Source organism: Xiphophorus maculatus, chromosome 11, assembly GCF_002775205.1.
Source record: "Xiphophorus maculatus strain JP 163 A chromosome 11, X_maculatus-5.0-male, whole genome shotgun sequence".
In the NCBI taxonomy this organism is placed as follows: Eukaryota; Metazoa; Chordata; class Actinopteri; order Cyprinodontiformes; family Poeciliidae; genus Xiphophorus; species Xiphophorus maculatus.
This window is the reverse complement of record NC_036453.1, coordinates 9781766-9805157: the sequence shown is the minus strand read 5'-3', so window position 1 is coordinate 9805157 and position 23392 is coordinate 9781766. Positions and strand designations below refer to the sequence as shown.

Sequence of the window (23392 nt, the reverse complement as noted above, 5' to 3'; positions counted from 1 at the left end):
GCTGCAGTTCATTTTCACACTACACCGTGTTCAAACCAACCAAACCCTTTAGAAAATCTGTTCACACCCCCCGCACCAAGAACCACTGAGAGAAACGACACAAAAACTAATCAACTGCCTTTTCAGAAAATGTAAACAAAAATGGAGTCCCGTCAGATTCGAACTGTTTTAGGATTTCTCTTTTGTTGTTGGCAAAAAGGCCCTGAGTCATTTTTACTGCGAGCGCTACATATGTGAATACCCTGCACTGTAGTCCACTTCTGGTTCCAGTCTCTGGTTCTCTTGGCGTTCACATATGCATTTGAGCTGCACCAGAGTTCATTGCAACCAAACTGAGACGCAGGTTTTTAAGCGGACCAGAGTTCACCTTTTGGTTCCCATCAGAGGTTGATTACGCATTCATACCTCCATAAACGAACCAGAATATCTAGAGACATGAACTATACAGCACTGGCGTGAATGAATCCTTGATCAACATGTGATGGAAGAAAATCTTAAAATGTGTTCTGTAACTTTTTTATTTAGTCTCAAAACAACTCAGAAGTTTGTAAGCAAGTTTCAGGGGATGAATATTTCAGGTCCTGTTTACGCCCGCTCCTCTCAACTTTAGCATTAAATAAATTTCTCCCTTGCTGTTGATGTGACGTCTCATCACTGCAGCTGAAATGTGTCAACATCTGCCCGTCCCGCTCAGGATTCTTTACAAACCCATCTGAGAACATTCAGGGTTTCAGTTCGCAGATGGATGAAAACAATTCCTTCCTCTTTTACTGACTTGCTGTATCACGTAAGAATCCGAAGTGAGAGAGTGAAACAGAAAAAAAGCTCATTAAATATTAATTTATGCATTCTGGAAGAGAAAGAAAGAGATGCTGAAAGAGATGCTTCTTTAAAAGGGTCCAAATAAATTTTTTAGAAGTGATTTTATAAACTACTTTAAAGCGCAGAGTGGATATTCTTAAGAACAAATAATCAAATTTAATTTTTTGGTTAAGTTTTAAGTTTTGTCATTGTAGTTACCTATAGAGGATATTAACTATAAATTCAGTTTGATTAATTTACAAAAGTGTGGATAGATATTTGTCCCCCTATACATTTATTCTGTTTTTAGAGTGACTAACCTCATTTTTTAGTTTAGTTTCACTTTCCTCTCCATGGCTGCATTACTGCCACAACACTTAAAGCAAGAAATCACTTAAACATAACCCGTCTAACAGCTTGACAAAGGCTAACGTATCTAAGTATTTTTTATCTTGCTTTTAATGCAAATATCTTAATACACTTGGGAAAAAAAGTTAACTTACAAGTAACTTTTCAAGAAGAAATAGGAGCTTATTTTAAGTTAATCAATTAATATTGATGAAAAAGTACTATATCCAGTAAGAGGTCTTGTAAATAGCAAAACCATCAATTAATGACAATATGCTATCATTTTTTTGTTGCCTCCAGGTTTTCACTTATATCACTGCCTCATGCAGAATCATTATTATCGTTACCGTCTGCATTCAGATGGACCTGAAACTGTGGAACTCCAGCGCAAACTCAGCAGAAAAATTTTCTTGCTGCACAAAGAAGCCAGAAAGTCGTCATTAAAGCAAATGATCCGTGAATCAAATTAGGAAAACATCTTCCAGCATGGATGTGAGATCTGGTTGTTTTGGCACCATTACCCAGCTGGACTTCTTCTTTCTGTTGTTAATGAAGCAACTTTGACCTTTGACCCTTTCTCAGCTAGCAGCTGAGGGTCACAACCTGAGAAACATTGGAGGACCGCTGCCCTCTGCACTCTGGCTGCGGGAGCTCTGACCCTCTCTGTAATGAGGCCGGCCTGTTTGTTGTTGATGGTTTCCTTCTCGGCTGCTCAGAAGAACTTGGCTTTATTCTGTGTCTGTTTTTGCCCTGTGGACCTCCAGCAGGCGTTGAGTCAGCCTTTTTGGCTCCAGGTTGGCCTGAAAGTGAAATGTTTACCCACAGAAAAGTGCTTTTTCTCTCGTATTTGTTGAAAGGGTTTTAATGCTTTTCTTTTCAATGTGAGGAATGACTGCAGGGGAGGCACAGTCTAAAGATGAAACAATAAAAAAATATAATCGCTTATATAAATCAAATCAAGACACCTGAAAGCCTCTTTGTCTTTTCAATCCTTTATTGTTTGAGTTTTGATTTTCATGAGCATATTTTTTTACTCTTCTATTATCTCCTACTACTGTACATGCAAGTCTGGCTTCCTACTGGCTATCTGAGGTATTACATGTTTGGGAAATTAATGGGCATTTGTAATAATTTCGGCAAATTTTTGTTTTCACTTGTGTTCAGGATTGTTTTATTCATCAATATGGGTTAAATCAAGGATTATGAAAATAAAAAAAATAAAAAGGGGTAAGAAAAAAAATGTTCACAAGTCAGCAGACAGTTTATAAAGTGAAAATGTGTTATAGCATTTTGCCTTAATGCAGCTGCTTGAAGAATTTATTTGTACTTAATTCTGAGTGGTTCAAAAACAATTTATAACTGCAAAACGTGCTTGTATTGATGTGAAATATTTATTGGGTGCTTATTATTGATATTTTGGATTTTTGAGGTCTGTTATGTATTTATCGCAGCAGTAAAGCTGCAAATACATCACTTATATTTCAGCTTTATATTTTTGAATCCTCTCCAGTGAAGTTATTCACTATTGCATATTGAATACTATTGCATTAAAGTCCAATTTATGGCAGTGACTGACAGCAACTCTGACAACATAATATACCCGATCCTGGTAATGGATACAAAATGAAACCTCTTTTCCTATCTTTAATTTGCCACCTCAGGAAATATTCCCCCCCCCCCACACACACACACACACAAAACTTTCTGGATGATCTTTATGTTTCATCAGATCTCCCCCAGTCTGGATCGTATATCCACCCTGACGGCTTCAGGCTGCTCCTCCTTTTACTCCCAGCTCTCCCTCCTCCAGACTGGACATCGTTAAGCTGTAATAAGACCATAAAAGGCACTTGAGAGTTACTGCAGGGGACTGCGTCACAGCACAGAATATATTTAAAGCCAGACTAAGACAGACACATTTTATGGTGCTATCTGGAGTGCATGAGAAAAGTGCTACCCAGTGTAGTAACTGCTTACTTGTGAGGTTGTGTTTGGGCTCTGATCAATAGATCAATAAAAGAGAACAAAATGCACACATGGGTTTGCTGCATGGTGCAAACCTCTGGCTTGTTCCAGCTGACAGCAGCTCACTGTAGAACTGACTCTATCTCCATCTGATGGAAAAATGGTTCTTGCACAGATGCATACCTGACACCTGACTGTCTGCGGGGTGTGAGGACATCTCCCACAGCTTTGTTCCAGGACCAGCCTGAGCTCCAGCAGTCAGGAAGCCAGATTAGACGGTAATCATAGTGGAGGAAATAAGGTGCCCCTCTGCTCCCAGGTTCTGCAGTTGACTCCATCTCCAGCAACAAAGCCAAAGTCCTGGTCAGGGTGTCTGCAGCGATCACAGCTGGGCCGGTTTGTTTTGCAAAGGCGGTTAGATGTCAGTGACAGGCAGCGTTTGTTCTATAGGCAGCTCAGGAGTGTTATGTGCTCTGATTTTATCCTCCTCGACACATAACAGGCCATCTGTGTGAGCGAGGAGGCGAACGCGCTGGCTGTAATGTTCTCATAACATCTTGTGTGGAAGCATAACCGACAGCCATGATGCAGTTCTTTCATCTGTGATGGCTGAGTTTGTTCTAAGGTGACTTTGGAAGAATGGAGTTGGGGCAGTTAAATGATCTCTTTGAAAAGTTTTAAGTTTTGTTCCTCCATAGAATAACTTCTTTAATCTAACATCTTTGATTGTTCCTACAAGCGACATTAAAGGAGCAGCGAAACAAAGTACATTATGTGAGACGTCAATGCAATGCAAGTTACAAGTGAAAGTGACTTTGTGTTTGTCTTTTGCATAAGGTTTATAAAAGCTGTAGAAGACTGGGAAAAAATTTATACACAAAAAATATATTTTACAGAACCCTATATGATACCTGAAAATGGATTCAGATTCAGGAAAATATTTCTGACCATCAAACAGACTTTATCATCAAACTAATACAATCAGTGTAAAATTTGGGTGTAAATAAGTCTTCCAAACGGACAATGACACCAAGGATGTAACCAAAGTGCTTATCAAGTGTTTTGTCAGTGTTTTGGAGAGGCCATCACATAACTCTGATCCCAGTTCTAGTTCTAAACATCATAGAAGGGAAGATCTGGCGTAGCACATTCTGTCTTCGTATGCTCCATCAGATATTGCTTATCATTTCTAATAATTTAATCTCTTATTGAGTAAAACACACATTTTTATTTTAACATTGTGCATTACTAATGTTGTCCACTTTAGAATTAAAATGAGTGAAGCTGAGCAGAGTCTTAATTCAGAGCCCCACTCCCGCCTCGTGTTGGATTCAAACAGCTGCTGAGGTGCTGATTAATGCCTTCACAAGAAAGCAAACACGAGTCGCTCCACCCACACATCCTGCTCTAATTGTCAGGATGGATCTTTTTGTTTGTTGTGTAAATACTGTGCCACTTGTCAGTTGTCCGGGCGCTGCCCTCATTTGTGTTTGTGTCTGCCATATGGCTTTCTGTCATTATCAGGATAACAGAAGTTGATTGAATGGAAGGGATGCACAGTGAGGAGCTTCTACCATCAACATACAGGGAAAGTTTAACTGCAACAATTAGACATACTGGCAAAAGAAATGTGGTTCTAATTTACTGAATCTTACTGAAGTTTTGTTTTATTCTGATGAAACCAGTATTGTGTAGAATGTCAGAACAGGGTGTCTGTGCATCCTTACATTCTTTTCTTTTCTTTTTTTAAGTAAGTTGACCTTAAAAATGTTAATCACAGGTTTTAAAGTTTGGTGTGTTAGGAACTACAGACATGGTGAAATGTTTTGGACATTTTATAACTGATTTAACCCAACCACTGTTACTCATAAGATTAGTGTAGCCATTTGAAATAAAGCTTACTGGAAATTTCAAAATAAAAGCCTAAATTTTCCTCTCAGGGATATTTAGCCTTTACTCTCTTTTTCTCTCAGGTTATTGAACTGCCTTGCTGTGAATTAACATTAGCACAAACATTAGCATTTCACTGCCCCCCATTAGCATTAGCCTTTTCCCTAAGAAAAACTTTTAGGTATTGTTCTTATTTATTAGCCACTCTTAGTATGGAGTAAGTCAATGTAAGACAGCATGGCAGTGATGCCCCTCATGCTACTGACAGCATTTATGCTAATGCTAGCAATTTGGCTCATTTTAACGTGTACACTAATTTCTACATAGTGAATGGCATAAGTCCATGTTACTCAACATGCTTGTGATTCTCCACATGCTATTGAGTACATCACAGCTTACTTTAGCATTGATGCTTTATTACTTTAGCATTGTAGCATTAAATCGCTGTTCCAACCGACGGGCACACTTTGGCACATTTCTTCTGAAATTTTCTAGTTTACCAATATCATATATATTTCACTGCTCTTTCAACACCTTGAAAAAAGAAGACCTCTCCCCCTCTAGAGACAAATGGCAACGAGATGGTAATAAATATCTGTTTTAAATATCAGCACCATTTTATCAGACCGATGCCATATATAAAAAATGACTTAATATCGGCTAGTAGTGATACATTGTGCATCCTTACACAACATGTATTTTTTTGTGATTGGTAGGGGAAGAACAGTCAGGAGTTTGGAGTTACACTTTTCTTGAAATTCTCGTCTCTACCACCATTTTACCTCATTATTCAAGTCTGGTACCAGCATCAAGTTGATGTCTTCTACTGCCAGGGGCTAAAGAAAAAGAAAACATATATTCTGACATCGTACCAAGAACAAAATGATCTGCAGTGATTAACTAAAGATACTCTGTAAAGTTATACAGAGATGTTCCATAAGCAGATTGAATTGCTCCCCTGACCCAAAATAGCATTAATACCCAAGACTCTCTATGATTTGTTGTCAAACATTGAGAGTTGATGTGATTCCACATTTTACCTCTTTAAAAATCTCAGTGTCCTCAGCCAATAACCACTGAGTTCTCCTTTCAGTGGTGATGGAGGGATTTTAATTGTTTGTTGGCGCTGCAGGCGGCCCGTCACCCCTCTTGTTAAATCTGTCCCGTGGCTCGTTTTGTTCCGTTTGGCACCGACTCTCCTCCAGCTCACTTTGACCTGCTGTAATGAGACAGCGCACGGCTAAATATATTTCCCGATAATGTGCAATCTCACTGTCCTGTTGCGAGGCTAACGTCCTCCTCTCCCCCCTTTCCTGACCCTGTCCAGGGTCCTCGTCTTCACCTTCATCCTCCCTCGCTTTGGATCCTCTTTGGATTTATACGATGGGTTCATTAAGAGAAAATTAACTCAGAAAAGAGAAGTAGACTAGAAGGAGAAACAGCCAAATTTAGAGGAATAAGAGTCAACATATTGACATTCAATAGATAAAGGAGACATTAGATGTAACAGAAAAACAGATAAAAAGAAGGAAGAAGCAGAATGTGGAGGATGGTTTAATTAAATTTTGGTGGACTGCAAAAAAAATATGTAACTTTAATAAAAAATATGTTTTTACATATTTGTTAAAAATGTCACTATGTCATGACAGTTTGTGATGAAACAGATCATTTGATTTTCTGTTTGTGCTGACATGTTGTAAATGTGCAGACGCGGTCTTAATTAAACTCTTACAGATGAAGCTTTCAAGAAGCGTAACTGTCATGATCTACAGCAACACCGTCTGTATAAATCACACAGATATGCAACGTGTGAAGCCATGTGCATTTTGTCTTCTGCAGTAAACAGGTTTGATTATTTATTGTTTTTCCTTTTACTCATGAATAACTTTAGATCGTTTTTTTTGTAGTTTTCTAAGTCTGCCTGGAATGTGAATCACAGATTAGAGCATCAGTTTAATTAGGCAAAGTGCTCATGAATTAGGCTGCACAGATGGAAGAAAATGATATTTTTTGGATTTTCTTGAGTTTCTGTGTGAATCTTTCTAAAACCAAATGAAAGTTGATGTCACGAATAAATGGGTCATAATTTAATCTGTTAGAAAATAGAGGAACAATAACTGACTGCACCAAACCCAAAGTGCAAGGTTTGAGCCATATTTTGTGGTACTGTTGTGATATCGATAAAGATTATGATAATAATAAATAAATAAATAAATAAATAAAAACAATTATTTTTTTAGGTAGCTGTATGACTGTGACTGCATGATACAGCATTCTGAGCACCACATGCACAAATATAGTTTTTCATAAATGGATGCCATTTACTTTTTTAAAAAGTGTGATTTGTATTACTGACTTGCACATAGTAACTGCCTTTACTCATATTTTCAAATTTACTGATATTTATGCTCTCATGGAACCAACAGTGGAGAAAATTGCAAAACTAACATTTCTGATATTGTCAGAGTAGGTTTTTGTTATTTACCATAAATAACTGAAATTTATTGTGACAGTAAAACAAAGATAATCATGATAAGAAACAATACATTCATTTATACCTACAGAATATTTATTTAATAAATCCAAAATAAGCTAAATTCAGTCAAGTGAATAGTTCTCAGATCATTTGTGTGGCTATTTAGAAATGTGCTCAACAATAAAATCAGAGTTAGTGTTCCTGTTGGTATATTTTTGTACCAGTACAGATTTATCAACTTGTCTTTATAAATCCTGCTTGAAATTACTTTTCTTGTTCAACTTTATAATTAGAACAGTTTCTCTTTCTTTATAAAAAAAATCCCAGACATTCAGCACAATACAACAAATTATATATATTCACACTTTCCAAGCATCAACTACCTGTTCACCTCCCCAAACAGGTGAGCGATATCAGCGACTAAAAGCGAAATTATTCCACCGAGTCCATCCTCATAAGCTGAATTTTCCTGTCCCATGCTTCCTAAACTCCTGATTGATTTCTGGAATGGATGATAGGAAGAGAGAGGGGTGTGGGATAGAAGTTAGAAACATTCAGATAGGGTAAAAAAATATATATATTGAACGAAACAAATTGAAATCTGAGGACTGAAGTAAGCAGTCTAGATGTCTGAATATAAATGAGAAAATGATGTAGAAAGTAGCAAAACTGAAGAAATAAAGATGGGAGCAGAGGAAAGAAAAGGGCAGATAAAAAAATAATAGAGAAATAAAGACTGAAAACTGATAAAAGATTGAAATGAGCTAATAATTGTAAAGACAAAAATGTTAACAAAAAGGGACATGAGCAGACAGCTATAGTTTGTAGGAGGAACATTTCAAGTGTTTCAAATATTACAAGTGTTGTGGAGTGTAAGGATTCTGGCAGACAGGCAAATATTGAAAATGATTTCAATACAGAAAAAAATGTTATAGCTGAAATAAATATGTTGAAGCCTGCACAAGGAAGGAAAACATCAAAGGTTATTTCTAAAGAAACTGGGGAGTTAGAGTGTTGTATCCAGACATATTAACTGAAAGTTGAGTGGAAGGAAAAAGTGTTGTGGAAAAAAAAGGCACAAGCAACAAGTATAATTGCAGCCTTTTTATTGTTTTGGAAATTACTTTTTTATATTGGGTTGAATAACGTTTCTTGTCTTTAACAAATAAAATAATTTGAAAACTGCCTTTTGTATTAACTCAGGTTATTTTGTCAGATACTAACATTTTAAATGTGATGAAAGTAGCAAAAACAGAAGAAATATTTGTGTAGTGTGTGTAAAACTCACATTTCTCTACGTATTCTTTGAGAATATTAATGTTTCTTTGTCTCAGAGGAGTGGCAAAGTTTGCTCTTACCTCAGGCTGGCTGGGCCTGCATGCATGCACAAAATGGAAAGCAAAAAAATTTTGAACAAAAACAGACAGGAGGAGAAGAAATGTATCTAAAAAATCCCAAACATTTAGAGGAAAGAATTTACAGAAAGGGCACAAAAGAGCAAAAGTAGACACAAAACGTGAAGATGGGAAACAAAGACTAAGAAGGAAATTGAAGAAGATTCCAAAATAAAGAAAAAAAGACTGAAAAAAGTAACAGTGATGAGATGAGATGTTGAAACAGGAGGGTGTGAACTAAGGCAGTGTGAAGATAAAGGGAGAAAAAGGAAAAATCAAATGGAAGTACGTCATCAAATAAAGAACTGAGTATGAGAACGGATCAAACGCTGGTGAAGTAGGTCAGGAAGAACCAGACTGAACAAGAGAAAAGATAAATAGTGAGAAAAACAGACATGACTGAGGTTACATTTTTAGAAATAAAAACATTGTAATATTCTCGCTGCGGGTTGTTGAAATAAAACCATGTGTAGGCTTTTATCGATTCCCCCGTGTAGTTTGTTCATGTTTACAAGACAAACAGGGACAGGGGAGGAGGCAAACTGAAGTGGTAAAGAACGAGTGCGGCAGAGTGTAAATGTGAGGTGGGTCGGTATTGATCCGAGTCTGCCGCTCATACATCGACTGACCAGGAGATCAGGAGATGAGGACTGATTACATGGCACTTAAAAAGAACATGAAAGGAAAGTCTGGTGAGACAGGTTCACATCCCACCCCCACACCCACAACTCCTTTTAAGGAAATAACCTGATGAATATGATGCTGGATTTAGCACCATAAGTTGAAAAGGTACAAGTCACAAAGATGGAGATCAGAAGAGATGCCTATACATTGCATATACCCCACATAAGTGACTATTGCTGTACATCACTATCTATCACCTCAATCCAAATCCATCCAACTCTGCTCCAATATTAAAATAATGTTACTTTAGGAAATTCCATTGTATTTGTCCTTTTGGTGCTCCTTTGTTGTCCTTATTCAGAATAAGGAGCAGAGCTACTTCTGATGGGATTCCTTCTCAGCGAACACCTTCAGTTAACTATGAAATTTTTACCACTCAACAGCACAATTTGGCTGCGGAGAATAAGTTGTTGCCTGTTGCTCTTGATGCTAAAAGCTTCAGAAAGAGAAAAAATAAATACATTTCCATCTATTAGCCAGGGTTTCATATTTAAATATTTAAATAGCGGTGTAGTATGGCGGTATGGTGTGTTTCAGAAAGGTCCAGTATCTCCAAGCTGTTGGTCCCTAATATAAACTTCTCAGATCTCTTACTGAGGCAGTTCTTGTTGCTGAAAACCAGTTTCAACTAAAAGAACTTTCAGCTGGGCTTCAGTTTCTTCTTTGTCTAACAGGCACATCAAATACATATCAAAAACTGTTTCTGGGCACGTCATTTTTAAAGCTGTAACTAAAGGCATTAAGGACCGTACTGAGGTGCATTATAGAGCACAAACTCAGAGACAAAGCCATGTAAATTGCTGCTCTTTGAGATGATGTCCTCAACAGGAAAATCTAATGTTTTGCTCACTTTTGTCCCTCAGTTAGATGTTCAGGATTTCAATACTATCACCCCCAGGCTGCACATTTCAAACACACAGACATAAAGATTTTTGGCTCATAATGACCTTTGTACAGTCATCATTGGAGATTGATGTAACCAACCGCACAACCACCAATGTCCACATGTGTCTTTCCTTACATTAGTTTGGACTCTCACCATTGTGTAGGGATGACTTTTACCAAGCGTTTTTTTTTTTTTTTTTTTGTCATAAGATCTGATGCCAAGTTGTTGGGATTTGTCAAAGCATCCTTAGAAAAAGAACAGCTTATTAAAAAATGAAGGCTGTTCTGTTAGTTTCTCTAGCGATATTGGCTCAGCCAACATTGCAGCTGAATGGATTTACCTAGCGAAGTGGCTGTGTCTTATCTTTGTACATAACTGTAAAAAAAATTTTATACTCCACATCTAAGAATCCGAATATTCTTCTTATCTTTTCAACCAGCCAAATTGATAGTTTGATGAAGACTTGTTAGTTAATGATATTTGGTGTCTGGAAAACGAGCCGTTTCAAAATCCTCTGAATTGTGAAGTCATAATTGGCAAGTACCATTGCCTACCAACTCCAGTCGAGCCCAGCCCCATTATATTTATATATTCCTTTATTTAATCAGGTAAACCTCATTGAGATCTAGATCTCATTTTCAAGAGGGACCTGAGCAAAAGATTTGCAATACATAGCAAAATTACCTAGCAACCAAAGCAGAACTCCAGCATGTTTTGGTCAGTTGGAAGAGACTGGAAGAGATCAAGAGTGTAATAGCTCTGCCGCCTAGTTTTCATGCACATCATATTCTGTCCTTTCCCATTGAAGCAGCTGGGAAACCCCATAAGCAGTTGGCCATACAGCTTTGCCGTGACAACAAAGCTGTTGTCACGGCAAAGCTGCAGCACATACAGCACCACTGTATGTGCGGTACAATGTCTGCTATAAAACACAAGTGTTTGCAGAAATACTAACATGTATAGAGTGCAAGTGTAAACATTGAGTTGAGGGCTGTGGCCACCAGTATCTTATTTGGATTTAAAGTGGCAGAGACACTAAAGCAGCTCATTCTGAAAAGAGCTCAAAATATTCAAATCTGAGCAGCTGACATCTCATTATGTGAGAATAATTCTGTGCAAAAAATTTAATGAACAGGCATATCCATACACCTATCCTAACCTGCTCAAGAAAACATAATAGTTGCCCCATAATGATGTTAAAATGTTTTTTTTTCTTTCTATCAAACCCAAAATTGCAGAATGTTTTGCCACATGCTACTGAAAAAAATGAGAAGATGGTTTTAGTAAGACCATTTTTTACAACATTTTGACGGATGGACTCGGATCATAATTGCTTGGTCAGATAATTTATCCCTTTTCTGCTGGATAAAAACACATGCTGGCCCTTGGCTAACACACAGCTAATGATGACTGGGCTGTGATGTTCCCCACAGCAAGATTTTTGTTAGAAAAATGTCTCATTTCTCCTACAGACTTCAGTCTCATGACTTGTTGCCACATAAAAAAGGCATCATAATCCTGTGGAATAAGTTGCTCTGCCTCCTGGAAGTGTTAGCTATAGCCACTTGTTGTTTTCCTGTATTATTCAACTCGGGATGACAGCTTGTCACTTGGTGCTGCCTGGGTTGGATGATGGAGTTGTGTATCACTGCTGAAACTCAGAGGATTGATATAAAGTCACTTGCTTTTGTCCCGATCGCTGTCGAGCTTCATGCTTTGTCAGCATCCTGAGGCAACATGAAAAGAGAGAGCAGGAGCAGAGGAGGGATACGATGACCACAGGTAAATTATTCATATTGACCTGCAATGTGGGAGATGCTGCCACTGGATACATGCAGCATGTGAAAAATTCTACTGAAACTGGGAATGCCTTGCTCTTTTCTTATCTTTGAACTATCTTTTTACTTCCAGTAATCTGCTTTTTGCACACTGTTTGGCAACCTAAGCTTACTGTTGAGGTGGAGAATTGCCCCTTTTTATAAAAGCTGCTGATTTCCTTACAGCCTGCTGTTGAGAAGAGAAAAAGGGCAAAGTGTCTCAGTAGGGAGCAATGGCTATTTATTAGAAATGGCTGCTAGCTATACCTCCAGTCTGACTGAAATACTAAAAGAGGAGAATATTATAGACTCTGCAGCAGAGAATGAGCATGGGAAATGATGGAAAGTGAGAGGAGGGTAATAGGGAGCAGAGGGAAAAAATATTAAATGGGTGAATATTAAACCTTCTGGACCTGCACGGTTATGGGAGGCAGGACTCTTTGTCTTCAGAAAGTTATAAACTCACCTCGAAGACTTTGTAGTTTTGTTGTGATAACTGGTCTCCAGAGTGTGCAGTTCAGCTGTTCTGTTCATGGTTGTATTTTCCTCTTAGTAATTCAGGTTTTCAGGATATATTGTGTAATATTCCACTGTGTGCTGGAGATTGACTCAACTCTAATTTATTTTTCTTAGTTCTCTGTTGTTGTTGGCATCAAATCTCTGTTATTACTGCTTTGGTCCAGATTCCTACTGAGCCCAAATAAATTTGACCGTCAGATCTGTGATTTATTGGAAGAGCTGGACAATCCTTTAGCTTATATCTTATCCCTCTGTTAGCCCTTTTTAAATGATCTATTGGCTCTCTGTTTTCTTTTGGCTCAAATTTCCATTCGCCTTTAGCTAATTTCTACCCTAGTCTTTAGATCAACTCTCCATTAGCCTTTAACTTTACTACTCACTTTTAGCTCAATTCTTCATTAGCCTCGAACTCAACTCCACTTTAATCAATAGCCTAGCTTTCCAAAAATGTTGGAAACTCTGTGTTGGCTATATTCTCACCTCTTAATTATTGATAATATTCATATTCATGCCCTCTGTTAGCAGATAGTTCAACTCTCTTCTAGTTTGTAGCTCAAATCTGAATTACCCTTTGCTCAATTTCTGTTAGCCTTTAGCACAAGTCTTCATTAGCCCTTAGATCATGTCACCATTAGCCTTTAATTCAACTTTCCAGTGTCTAAAACCTCCTATTGTACAGCTCTTATTTGCCTGTTAGCTTAGCTGCTTTTAACTTATATCTCAGTTGACTTTGTTCAATCTTTCAATTGCTCCGTTACGTTAAAGTCCTTAACTCTTCATAAAATGTTAGCTCAAGTACCATTATCTCAGTTCCTCAATGTTGAGTAGCTCATCTTACAGAATTAAATCTAAATTATCCAAATAAAACCTAAACAATGTTAAACATCTGACCAGGGATATATCTTACAAGATATATATATATATATATATATATATATATATATATATATATATATATATATATATATATATATATATATATACAGTACATATTAAAATAAAATATTTCATAGAGGTGTTTCCTGTAGTGTTGTGATATTACTTTAAACTCGTCTAATTTGACATAATTTTTCTCAAGTCAACAAGAATACAAGTCCATTTCATTAGAACAAGTTGATTTATTTGCCTTTAGTTTACCATTCTTAACATACAACTGGATTATTTCATTTATTTATTAGTATTTAATTTGGATAAACTTCTGTATTTGTCTCTTCTCAAGTGTTTATTGAGGACTTGACTCTTGCTTTTTGTTTTCAGGAATCCAAATTGAACATTTCCTCCCTGCCTTCTCAGGTCCGTTCAGGGAAATCGAGACAGTTACAAGTTTCAACAAAGATGGTTGAGACAGATTGAAGGAAATTCAGTACACCATGACAGAAAATTACCCTTCATCCCCAAATCAGTGCAGAACACTGTGATCATCACAAATCGTTTTTTATCTAGCAGCGTGGAGAGTCGAATTTCCTCTGACAGGAGTAGAGTGGGTTTCACGCCGCCGAACGTCTAGTCAGCGGTCATAATTTCATGGTTGGAAACCTGAAGCTGCACAGATTTGCTGAGCTCCCAGCAGAGAAGTGGTAGTGGGGTGTGGACTTTCTTTGAAAGGTTACAGGTCCCTGATATGATAATCGGTCGGGGTATTTTTACCTCCGGGGATTAGTGGAGATTGATTCCTGATGGTTAATAGGAGGGCTTTCCTTGTTCCTTAAGTCATCTTCTTGCATCTCTGTGTTGTTTACTGCAAGCTTCTACTGCAAAACTCTCTTGACTGCTAATGATAACCCTGCTGCCACATGCAGGGCGCACATTAAAATTCAGAAATGATCAAACACAGTTTTTGTGTTTGTGTCGACAATATGCATTAAAATCCAGGACAGCGCTGTGGTACAGTGCATAAACATGAACCCAAGGTGGCCTAAATTCGAGCAACATTGACTTTTATCATCTTTAGGGTCTGGGGGTAGAAGGTGGGTTTTGTTACTTCTTAAAAACAAGGCTTTTTGTAAATAATTTTTAGATGGTATGTATGTAGGCGTGTGTGTGTGTGGGTGTGTGTGTGTGCATGTGCGTGCGTGCATGCATGCATGCATGCATGCATGTATGTGTGTATGTGTGTGTGGGTGGGCGTGTGTGTGTGTATGTAGGCGTGTAGGGGTATATGTATGTATGTATGTTGATGTTCTTTTTGATTGATAAACAGTCTGCACTCAGATCTGTTGTTTTTCATTTTCCTCTTTTTTTTATCCAACTGGATGTTTTTGTTACATTCTCAGTCTCCTTTCAGCTGCTGATTTCCTCAGGGATGCATTATTTATTTTACTCTATATTCTGCCCTCTGAGCATCACAGTCTAGAATTGATTTAGTGACCAGTGAAACATGGTGGCCAATTAGATCTACCTACTCTACACAGGAGATAAAGCCTTTCAGAAGTGTCACCTGCAGTTTGAATTGTGGAGAAAAAAGAAGTGGCTTGTGTCAGAAGATCTGAGGTTTCAGGGAAATGTAGTAAAATGTGAAAAGAGCGAAACTACAGCAGGAAGCTGAGCAGGTTTACCTAATTTAATGTGGAGTTTAATCTGCTCCAGTATGGAAAGTCTCATCAAGTTCTCAATATTTGCACTCTATTAGTTTCAGCTCCTAAAGACAGAAAGACGACGATGGCCAGAGACCAAACTTTGCAACAGCAGTTAGTGTCAAACTGATCTACAATGTCTGCTTAGATGCCATTCTTCTTCAGGCAACAGTTCACTGTTATGATTCAATGCATAATTGGCTTTCTACCAACACCCTTTATTTTTATTTCTTCTTCTTGGCACGTTTGGTTTTGGCTTTTGACTCAAACCAGGATGGAAGACAAGTGTTTTGTTATTAATTATTACAGCTGGCAAACATGGCTGGTACAAGCTGCCATTACCTTTAATCCACATTAAATTGGCTGCTTAAAATACAAATATATCCCAGTATGTGTGTTTTTTTTTCACAGTCTGTCAGAATGGGAGGGGGAATGTTCATGTAACAATGGTAAAATGTCAGAATTATGTGATTGTGTGCTTATGAGTGCTGGCAAATAAACAAAGGCTTTTGGTATTCAGTAAGTGTCGCTCATGCATGTCTACTGCCTCAACTGCGTCACCGAGATTATTCCTGCAGGTAGTTTCTTTTGTGGCGTGTATGTCTCTGTATTTCATCACCTCTGAGATACTTCAAGCCTCAGCTGATGATATCTGGTCCTGCTCGGAGTACTACCCCATAAACACCTCGACACGGACATGGATTCACACGGACACACAGCTGCTCCGGCGCTCGCATTAATCTTTAATGGCATAGTTTATTTTCTCATCCCGACCCTCCGCCCCAAACGCTCCGCCAACATTTCAGACCTGTGACGTATTGCTGCTTCCTGCTCGCTATTCATGTGCACCATGTGATCCAGATGATCAGATAAATCACACTTTATTCACCGGAGGTGCACATGAATGGAGCCGTCTCGTTCCCCTGCCTTTGAATGCTACTCCAGCAGGCAGCGGAGCTGAAAATATCTTCATTTTCACCAGTGGAGGAGTCTGATTATGGACAAATTTTAAGTTGAGCTGAACATCTGGGCTCTCACTTTCATAAACTGTTCTGTCCTTAAAGCTGCAAGAAATAACTTTTATAAAAAAAAAATAAGTGTTTTTACATATTTTTAGAACTATCACCATGTCGTGACAGTGTAATATGAGACAGATAATCTGTGAAAAGTTTGATCTCCTCCACCTTCTCCCTGAGTTCTTGTTGCCATGTGAAGAAAAAATGCATAACTCTTGACCAAAAACAACCAATCAGAGCCAGGAGGAGGGTCTTAGCGCTGTCAATCAATCTCAAGAACATGCTGCTAACTTACCTGTAAAGGGACTGCAGGTGTGAATTAGCTTATGCTTAGGCCTGTTGCAATAAACGATAAATCAATTAATCTTATGATAAATTAAAACTATCTACGTCATTTTAATTATTGGCTTTATCGTCTCTTCCAGCCTTTTTCTCTTTCTGTTAATGACACTGAATGAAAAAAGGCTCAACTCCGGTGCTCTCCACTGACCCTCCCTTCCTCATTTCCTTAGTGTAAAGCCCAGCGCACACGACAGGATCTTAGAGCTGTCGGCCGATTGTCGGTCCATTTTCAAAACCTGACAGACCACACATTAGCGACAGAAATCCTAGGTATAACGGTTCGATCGGTTCGGTCCTGCCGTGTGGTGTCTAACAATGGGCACAAAATAATGGCTACAACAAGTCCAGTGAACTAATTTTAAAACCAGGCATTAATCAATGCTTTACTACAATCTACCTGCAATGCATGTGACGTAAAGTCCTGACTGAATGAAAATCATTATAACCTATTTATGTCACAAGAACAGCTGAAAAGTTACCGGGTTTATCAACTGCGGTAGCAATTTTGCTCCAACTCCTCCTCTTGTCATTTCTATATTCTTTGCACAAAATGTTGAATAAACATTAATGTTGTTTCCACATATCATCTCCAATGTCCGCTGGACTTCGGGTTGCGCCGTATCAGCTGTTTGGGATTCCCCTCCGTAATTTCCCCTCAGAAAGCATGGAGGAGAATCTACGCTTTCTGATTGGCTGCCTGTCACATTCAACAGGCTGCGTTAAGCTCCCAGTCGGGAAAACCCTGATTTAGATCTGAGCGGCCACGATGATCTACCGTAACACACCAAACACTACAGGATGATCGGTTATAAAATCACAAGCAACAATCTTAGAAATCCCAACATTCTAAAATTATCATAAGGGGAAAATCGGGACAAAGAAAACGTGTAGTGTGAACTTTTGCATCAGGTAGTCGATGTTCCCATTTTCTCTATTTAAATGTAATTATTACTGAAGGGCAACATAATATACAGACTTCATAATCTGCACTCTTTTGGTTGAATGCAGTATTTATTTCCACTTTGGCTTTATGTTGTTTAGTTTTAATTCAAGTAAATTTTTTGTTAATGGAGGCTGAGAATCCATTTTATTTTTGTTTTTGGTTGTTTTGTTTATCAGTCCCAGTGTTAAGTGTTCTTTTGAAAATAAAGTGTATTTATTTTTGGCAGGAAATCGCATGCATTATTACGTCATTTCCATTAAATCAGTGTGAAAAGGTCTTCAAACAATATTATCGTTTATCGCAATAATTTTTGAGACAATCGCTCAGCAAAATTTGTTATCGTGACAGGCCTACTTATGCTATAATCTGATACACCACATCAAATGGTGATATTTATGTCTGAGCTGTACATTGTCCCTTTCTAAATAATGTTTTTTATTTCTTAAATGTGTTAATGGCAGAGAAACAAATTACTGTTACAGGAAAACTGTTTATCCATCATGATTAGTTGCCATGCTAAATAGACTTAGCATTCACCACAGGCTCTGCTGACGGGGAGAAGCTATAGCATAGAACAAGTGGAGCGCACACACACAGACTTGATTGACAGCGCTAAGACCCACTTCCTGGCTCTGGTTGGTTGTTTCTAGTTATCGCTGGGAGCACTGAGAGAAAGCAGAGGAGTTAATTTTTTTCTCAGATTTTCTGTCTCATACCTTGCTGTGACAGTTTCAGCAAATATGTGACATTTTTATATAAACAAGTGGTTAGTAGTTAAGGGACTGTTAATTAAACATATTAAATATAATTTCTTTTTGTAATGTAAAAAAATGCAGATAGTGTGATCACACACACTCAGAAATCTAAATTAAGTTTGTTGCTGTACTATAGCTAATAAAAATCTACACTTGTTTTTTTAGGATTCTAGGACATACCACCAATAAAAATATGATTGATGCACACAAACATCACAGAGTGATTTCCCTCTCAATCTATTTCTGAGTGAGTGAGCAGCAAATAATTTAAATGTTACCTTATCTTGTCAAAAGCTTCTCTGAAATAAAATGAAATGTCGCTTTTTAAACCTTGATTGAAAAGATCTGACACTTAACTGCTGCCTTTGTTCACACTATATGGTCAATTACAGTACAGTAAAATACATATGTACCAGCCATACCTTGTTCTACCTGATTTACATCTTGTACTGACGAGGCGTTTTTCAAAAATTAGCTCAATCTATTTAAAAGAGGAACAGAAGTGGCTCCACCTGTAGGGGTGATTAAGGAGAGAGTTATGTATTCCACACGGGTGAGCGAGAACATGAATTTGCATAGAGATGTTTTATATTTCCCTGTTTTTTATAGTTATGAAGAGCTCGCCCTGAAGAAGCAAGACTGTAAATATCCCCGGTGTTCAGAGAAAGTCAACCATTAAACATCTGTTTAATTAAAGAATAGCAAAATATGTCAGACTTGTTCTGCCAGAAGTGCTTCAGTCCAGGTGTTGTCAGTTTAAAATACGTTTTTATGCATTTTGCTTGCAGCAAAGGAGTGAATTTTCCAAAAATAAAGCATGTGGTTATGTTCATTAAATTTGCGAAATAAAATTTGCTCTTTGTAACATCCTCAAGCTACACTCCTCCTCACCCCCGAGAGGAATCTTTGACCAATCTTACTTGCTCAACAGTAAGCTAATATGTAATCATTTATTTCACTAATAAAGTAGTCAGATTTTTTAGAAGGCAAATGATGTGTAAATGACTGTTGATCAAAAACTTTAAAATATTTTTGCATATTTGCCTTATTAAGTCTATTCTTATGTAAAAGTGAACAATTATGTTTCCTTGAACAGGGTAGGATAGGTCTATGGTCTTGTCAAAACATGCTGGACGTCCACTTCAGTTGAAAATTTGTGACATTACATTTGAAAGGTTTTTGAAAAGGTTAATTTTCCTGACACCAAAAAATGTATTCATTTATTGCCAAAAACCAGTTTGTTGGTTGTTTTAAGTGCTTGTTCAGTTTTTAGAAACAATTGAAACCCAAATGGAAGGATAAAAGAGAATGAACAAATAAGGAAGTCCGTGGCTTCATTTGACAGAAAAAACATTTTTGTCACCTTCCTTTAAGCACAATGTAAAAATGAAGAGGTTGGGAAAATGACATGTTGTGACATAGTCAGACTAAATTCCCGTTTAATCTGCGAAATTGAGGAAACATGGCAGAAATGACTGTTTAATACATTCGAGAGTTTGGTTCTCCATCGTGCTTACTGTTGAAGACTTAAATGTGTCACTGAGCAATGGCTGTTTGGACTCCCAGCAGCCGCTCAAAACGCTTTGAATTGCATTTAGTCATGGCTATTGATCTGCACCTGATGCTTAGTTGATTTGATGTGACTGAACGGTTGGGTTTGCCCTAAGCGGCGCCTGCACTGGCACTACGGTCAATCAGAGCCTCAGGGTGAAGGGCCAGCCAATTACCTTCTGTGTGTGTTTTGTTTTTCTTCAGTGCTGTTATATTGTACCTCTTTGCAATCAAGCAAAACAAGAGAGGAGTAATAGTTGAAGTTAGACTCAGTTTGCAGCGCTCTAGAGTTGAAAGTCACCACTGGAGTTCAATGTCACTGACAGTAAAAGTATTTTTTTTTTTTTTTTACTGTCTATGTCAGGGGTGGGCAACTCCAGGCCTCGAGGGCCGGTCTCCTGCAACTTTTAGATTTATCTCTACTTCAACACACCTGAGTCAAATAATGAGGTCGTTAACAGGACTCTGGAGAACTTCACTGCACTTAGGAGGTGATTCAGCTGTTGGATTCAAGTGTGTTGGACCAGGAAGACATATAAGAGTTGCAGGACACCGGCCCTCGAGGACCAGGATTGCCCACCCCTGGTCTATGTCCTAAATGTAGAACAATTTTTGAAATAATCCTCAAATTCTCAGTTTTCTGATGAAAATTGTCCAATAATTAAAAATGTAATCTGTCAAAATTACAACTATTGGTTGCAGATAAGCATGAGTGTAGGGAAAAGCGGTAAGATGAAAGCTATGGCTGAAGAAAATCCTGTTTCCAGTTTGTTGATAGGACACAGAGCAAGTGATTTTGAACAAATATCTTAGCATACTTGGAATAAGACAAAACTAAGTCACATAACTTTTTCAGCAACATACATTAGATTGTACTCAGTAATCCTTTAATATTAATAAAAACTATTATTTCCACTGGACTTAACTATTAGTTAAGAAATTATTGACATAAAACTATCTCTTATATTTTGTGGAAAAGTTACTTCTAAGTTAGTTCTGTCTTACTTAGTTTGTACTGAGATATTTGAACTAAAAACCAAACCAAAAATGTTTCATTAGATTTTGTTTTTGCAGTGTAGTGATTACTCATATAAAAAAAAACATGACATATTCTGCAGATTTTTGTATTTAACCATTTATGCTTGTTTTATACAACATTAGAAACACCTTAAAAATATCAAATGGTTATCTAACAATTTGCATGGAATAAAAGAAGGATAACTTTAAATAAATAGATCCTCTGATATATTCGATTCCTTGCTTTGCTGTTAGTCATCTTACTGACTACCAGCAAGTAAAACACTGTAATAAGAGAAGCCTTGTAGACAGATTTTCTTTCAAAATGTTGCTGTTTCCTTTCAGAAGTTGACTCTCATATTATCCAGGAAGAGCATTCTCCCATCTTATTGTGAGGCGAGCCGAGGGCCGCTGTGCACTTCGACTAGAGCCGTATAGATTGGCAGAGTCTCACAGATTATGTCCATTGATTGGACAGAAGGGGTTTGTGGTTTCAATTGATGCAGCTTTCTGTCTGACTTTCTGTTCTGTGATTTCAGGGGCCGAAGGAGCAGTGTTCAGCAAATCTGTGGAGACGCCGCATGTCAGGGCCGAGCCGTTCAAAGAGCTACGGTGAGTCAGAATCCAGTCTTTCTGCTCAAAGGCCGGATTCATGGAAAGAAGCCTTTTATTGACATTCTTTTACACTAATTAACATAAAACAATTATAAACAAATAATTAAAGGTTATAAAGGTACAAGGGTACAGATTAAAAAAAAGACACTGAAAACATTACTAGGGCTGTTTATTAGAAAACTACACTGTAAAAGCACAAAAGTATTTTTGGCTAGTTTCTAGTGCAAATATTTCATTACATGTAAAATAAGACAATGTTAACTTTTCAACAAGAAAAGGAGATTCTTTAAGTCAATAATTCTTGAATATAGAGTGTATCATTGACTTAAAACGAGGAGATTTATCTTGCTGAACAGTTACTTTTAAGTTATCTTTGTCCTAATTCAAGTGGACTAAAATACTTGTATTAGAAACTAGATAAAAATAGTTGGTAAGAATATGTGTGTCCAAACGATTTTGGATTATCGTTTTTTTTCCCCAACTTTTTAATACTTTCTGATCTTCAAAATTCAAAAAAATTCAGCTCAGAAAATTTCCAAGTTTTTTTTTTAAGTGTATGAAATGAACTATTTTTTCTCACAAATTGTTTACAAGAATTTTTTAGCTATATCTAAAATGTTCTGAGTTTATTGGTGGAAATTTACTCTGTTTTTCTGTTTGTATGACTCTAACATGCTGTTGTGGAATTCTGCATGAACACTGTAGCATTATTTCACACTGAATGGAGTAGTGAGTAGCTATTTTATTCATTTTCTGTTCTAATGAACTCAATATTTCTTTTCTGGGCTATTGAGCCAATCTATAAGAGGAAAACTCAATTAATAGACATTAAATTAGTCTTTCATGGGGTCAATACTTTCTTTTGAGGGGCCAGTAATTCAGAAGTTATAGCTTCAGACTTGTATCCAGTTAGACCATGACAACAACCAAAATAAAGGATATTACACCACATTTAAAAAGAATGAATTGTTGATGTTTTCTTCAAGTAAAACAGGCACAAAGCAGCCTAAAATATGCTGAAGTGATGTTGACTCCTGCATTGTGTATTTCAAGAAATGAAAACTTAGCTGCTGAGCCTCATTTGTCTCTCCAGATTGACCATTACAGGAGAGGATATTGCTTTCAAACAGTAAAAATAGTTTATTGACAGCAGTAAAGACACAGGCAGAAAAAAATTATGTTGTAAAATTATAAGACTGATTGCTATTGTTTTCAGGATGCTTCTTTTAACGTGGAGGGTTTTTTTTTTTTTTGCGGCCTTGGTTCAGTTATAAATTACATTTTTAACAAGCAGTTGTTGTTATGACTTATATCAAACACACAGCCAATTAAATCACCACCTTTGTTGGCTGTTTAATCTTTTATTCCCATCAGTTTGATGCCATATTTGAGCCAAAACTGTTTATAAGCTTAATCTTGTCGGCAATAAATCCCACATAGACATAAATAACTTAACAGCAATAACTCACAAATGTTTTTGGTTCATAAACCGTTCACATTTCACTCAGATGCAGATTTTCACACCTTGCGGTTAACTTAAATGTCTAACCTGAGAAGAAGGCAGAATAAGCGAACCAGTGAAGTGTGTAAAAACAGCTTTTTTTAACCGATGCAGGTTAACACTCTGTAACGACCCCGGTTTGTTGGAGTCAGAGTTGTGTTGTGTATCTGTGAGATCAATGGGTTCATCTTTAAAAACAGATATTTTATCCTTGAGCGTTTCCTCTTCCCTGTTTATCCAGAGCCTGTTGTTTCTAAATCAAAACTGCAGACATTTTAGCAACAAAACCCTTATCAATG

The 23392-nt window shown here is 37.4% G+C and overlaps 1 protein-coding gene across 2 annotated transcripts in view; it reads left to right on the top strand.

Annotated features, from left to right (window-relative positions):
* The window catches only part of sgcd (sarcoglycan delta), a 158491-nt gene that overhangs the window by 117427 nt on the left and 17672 nt on the right, over window positions 1-23392 (top strand). For both annotated transcript variants that reach the window (XM_023342312.1, XM_023342311.1), the window contains exon 6: window positions 21517-21589. In XM_023342312.1, the coding sequence (XP_023198080.1) occupies window positions 21517-21589 (73 nt within the window). The remainder of the gene's footprint in view (window positions 1-21516; window positions 21590-23392) is intronic.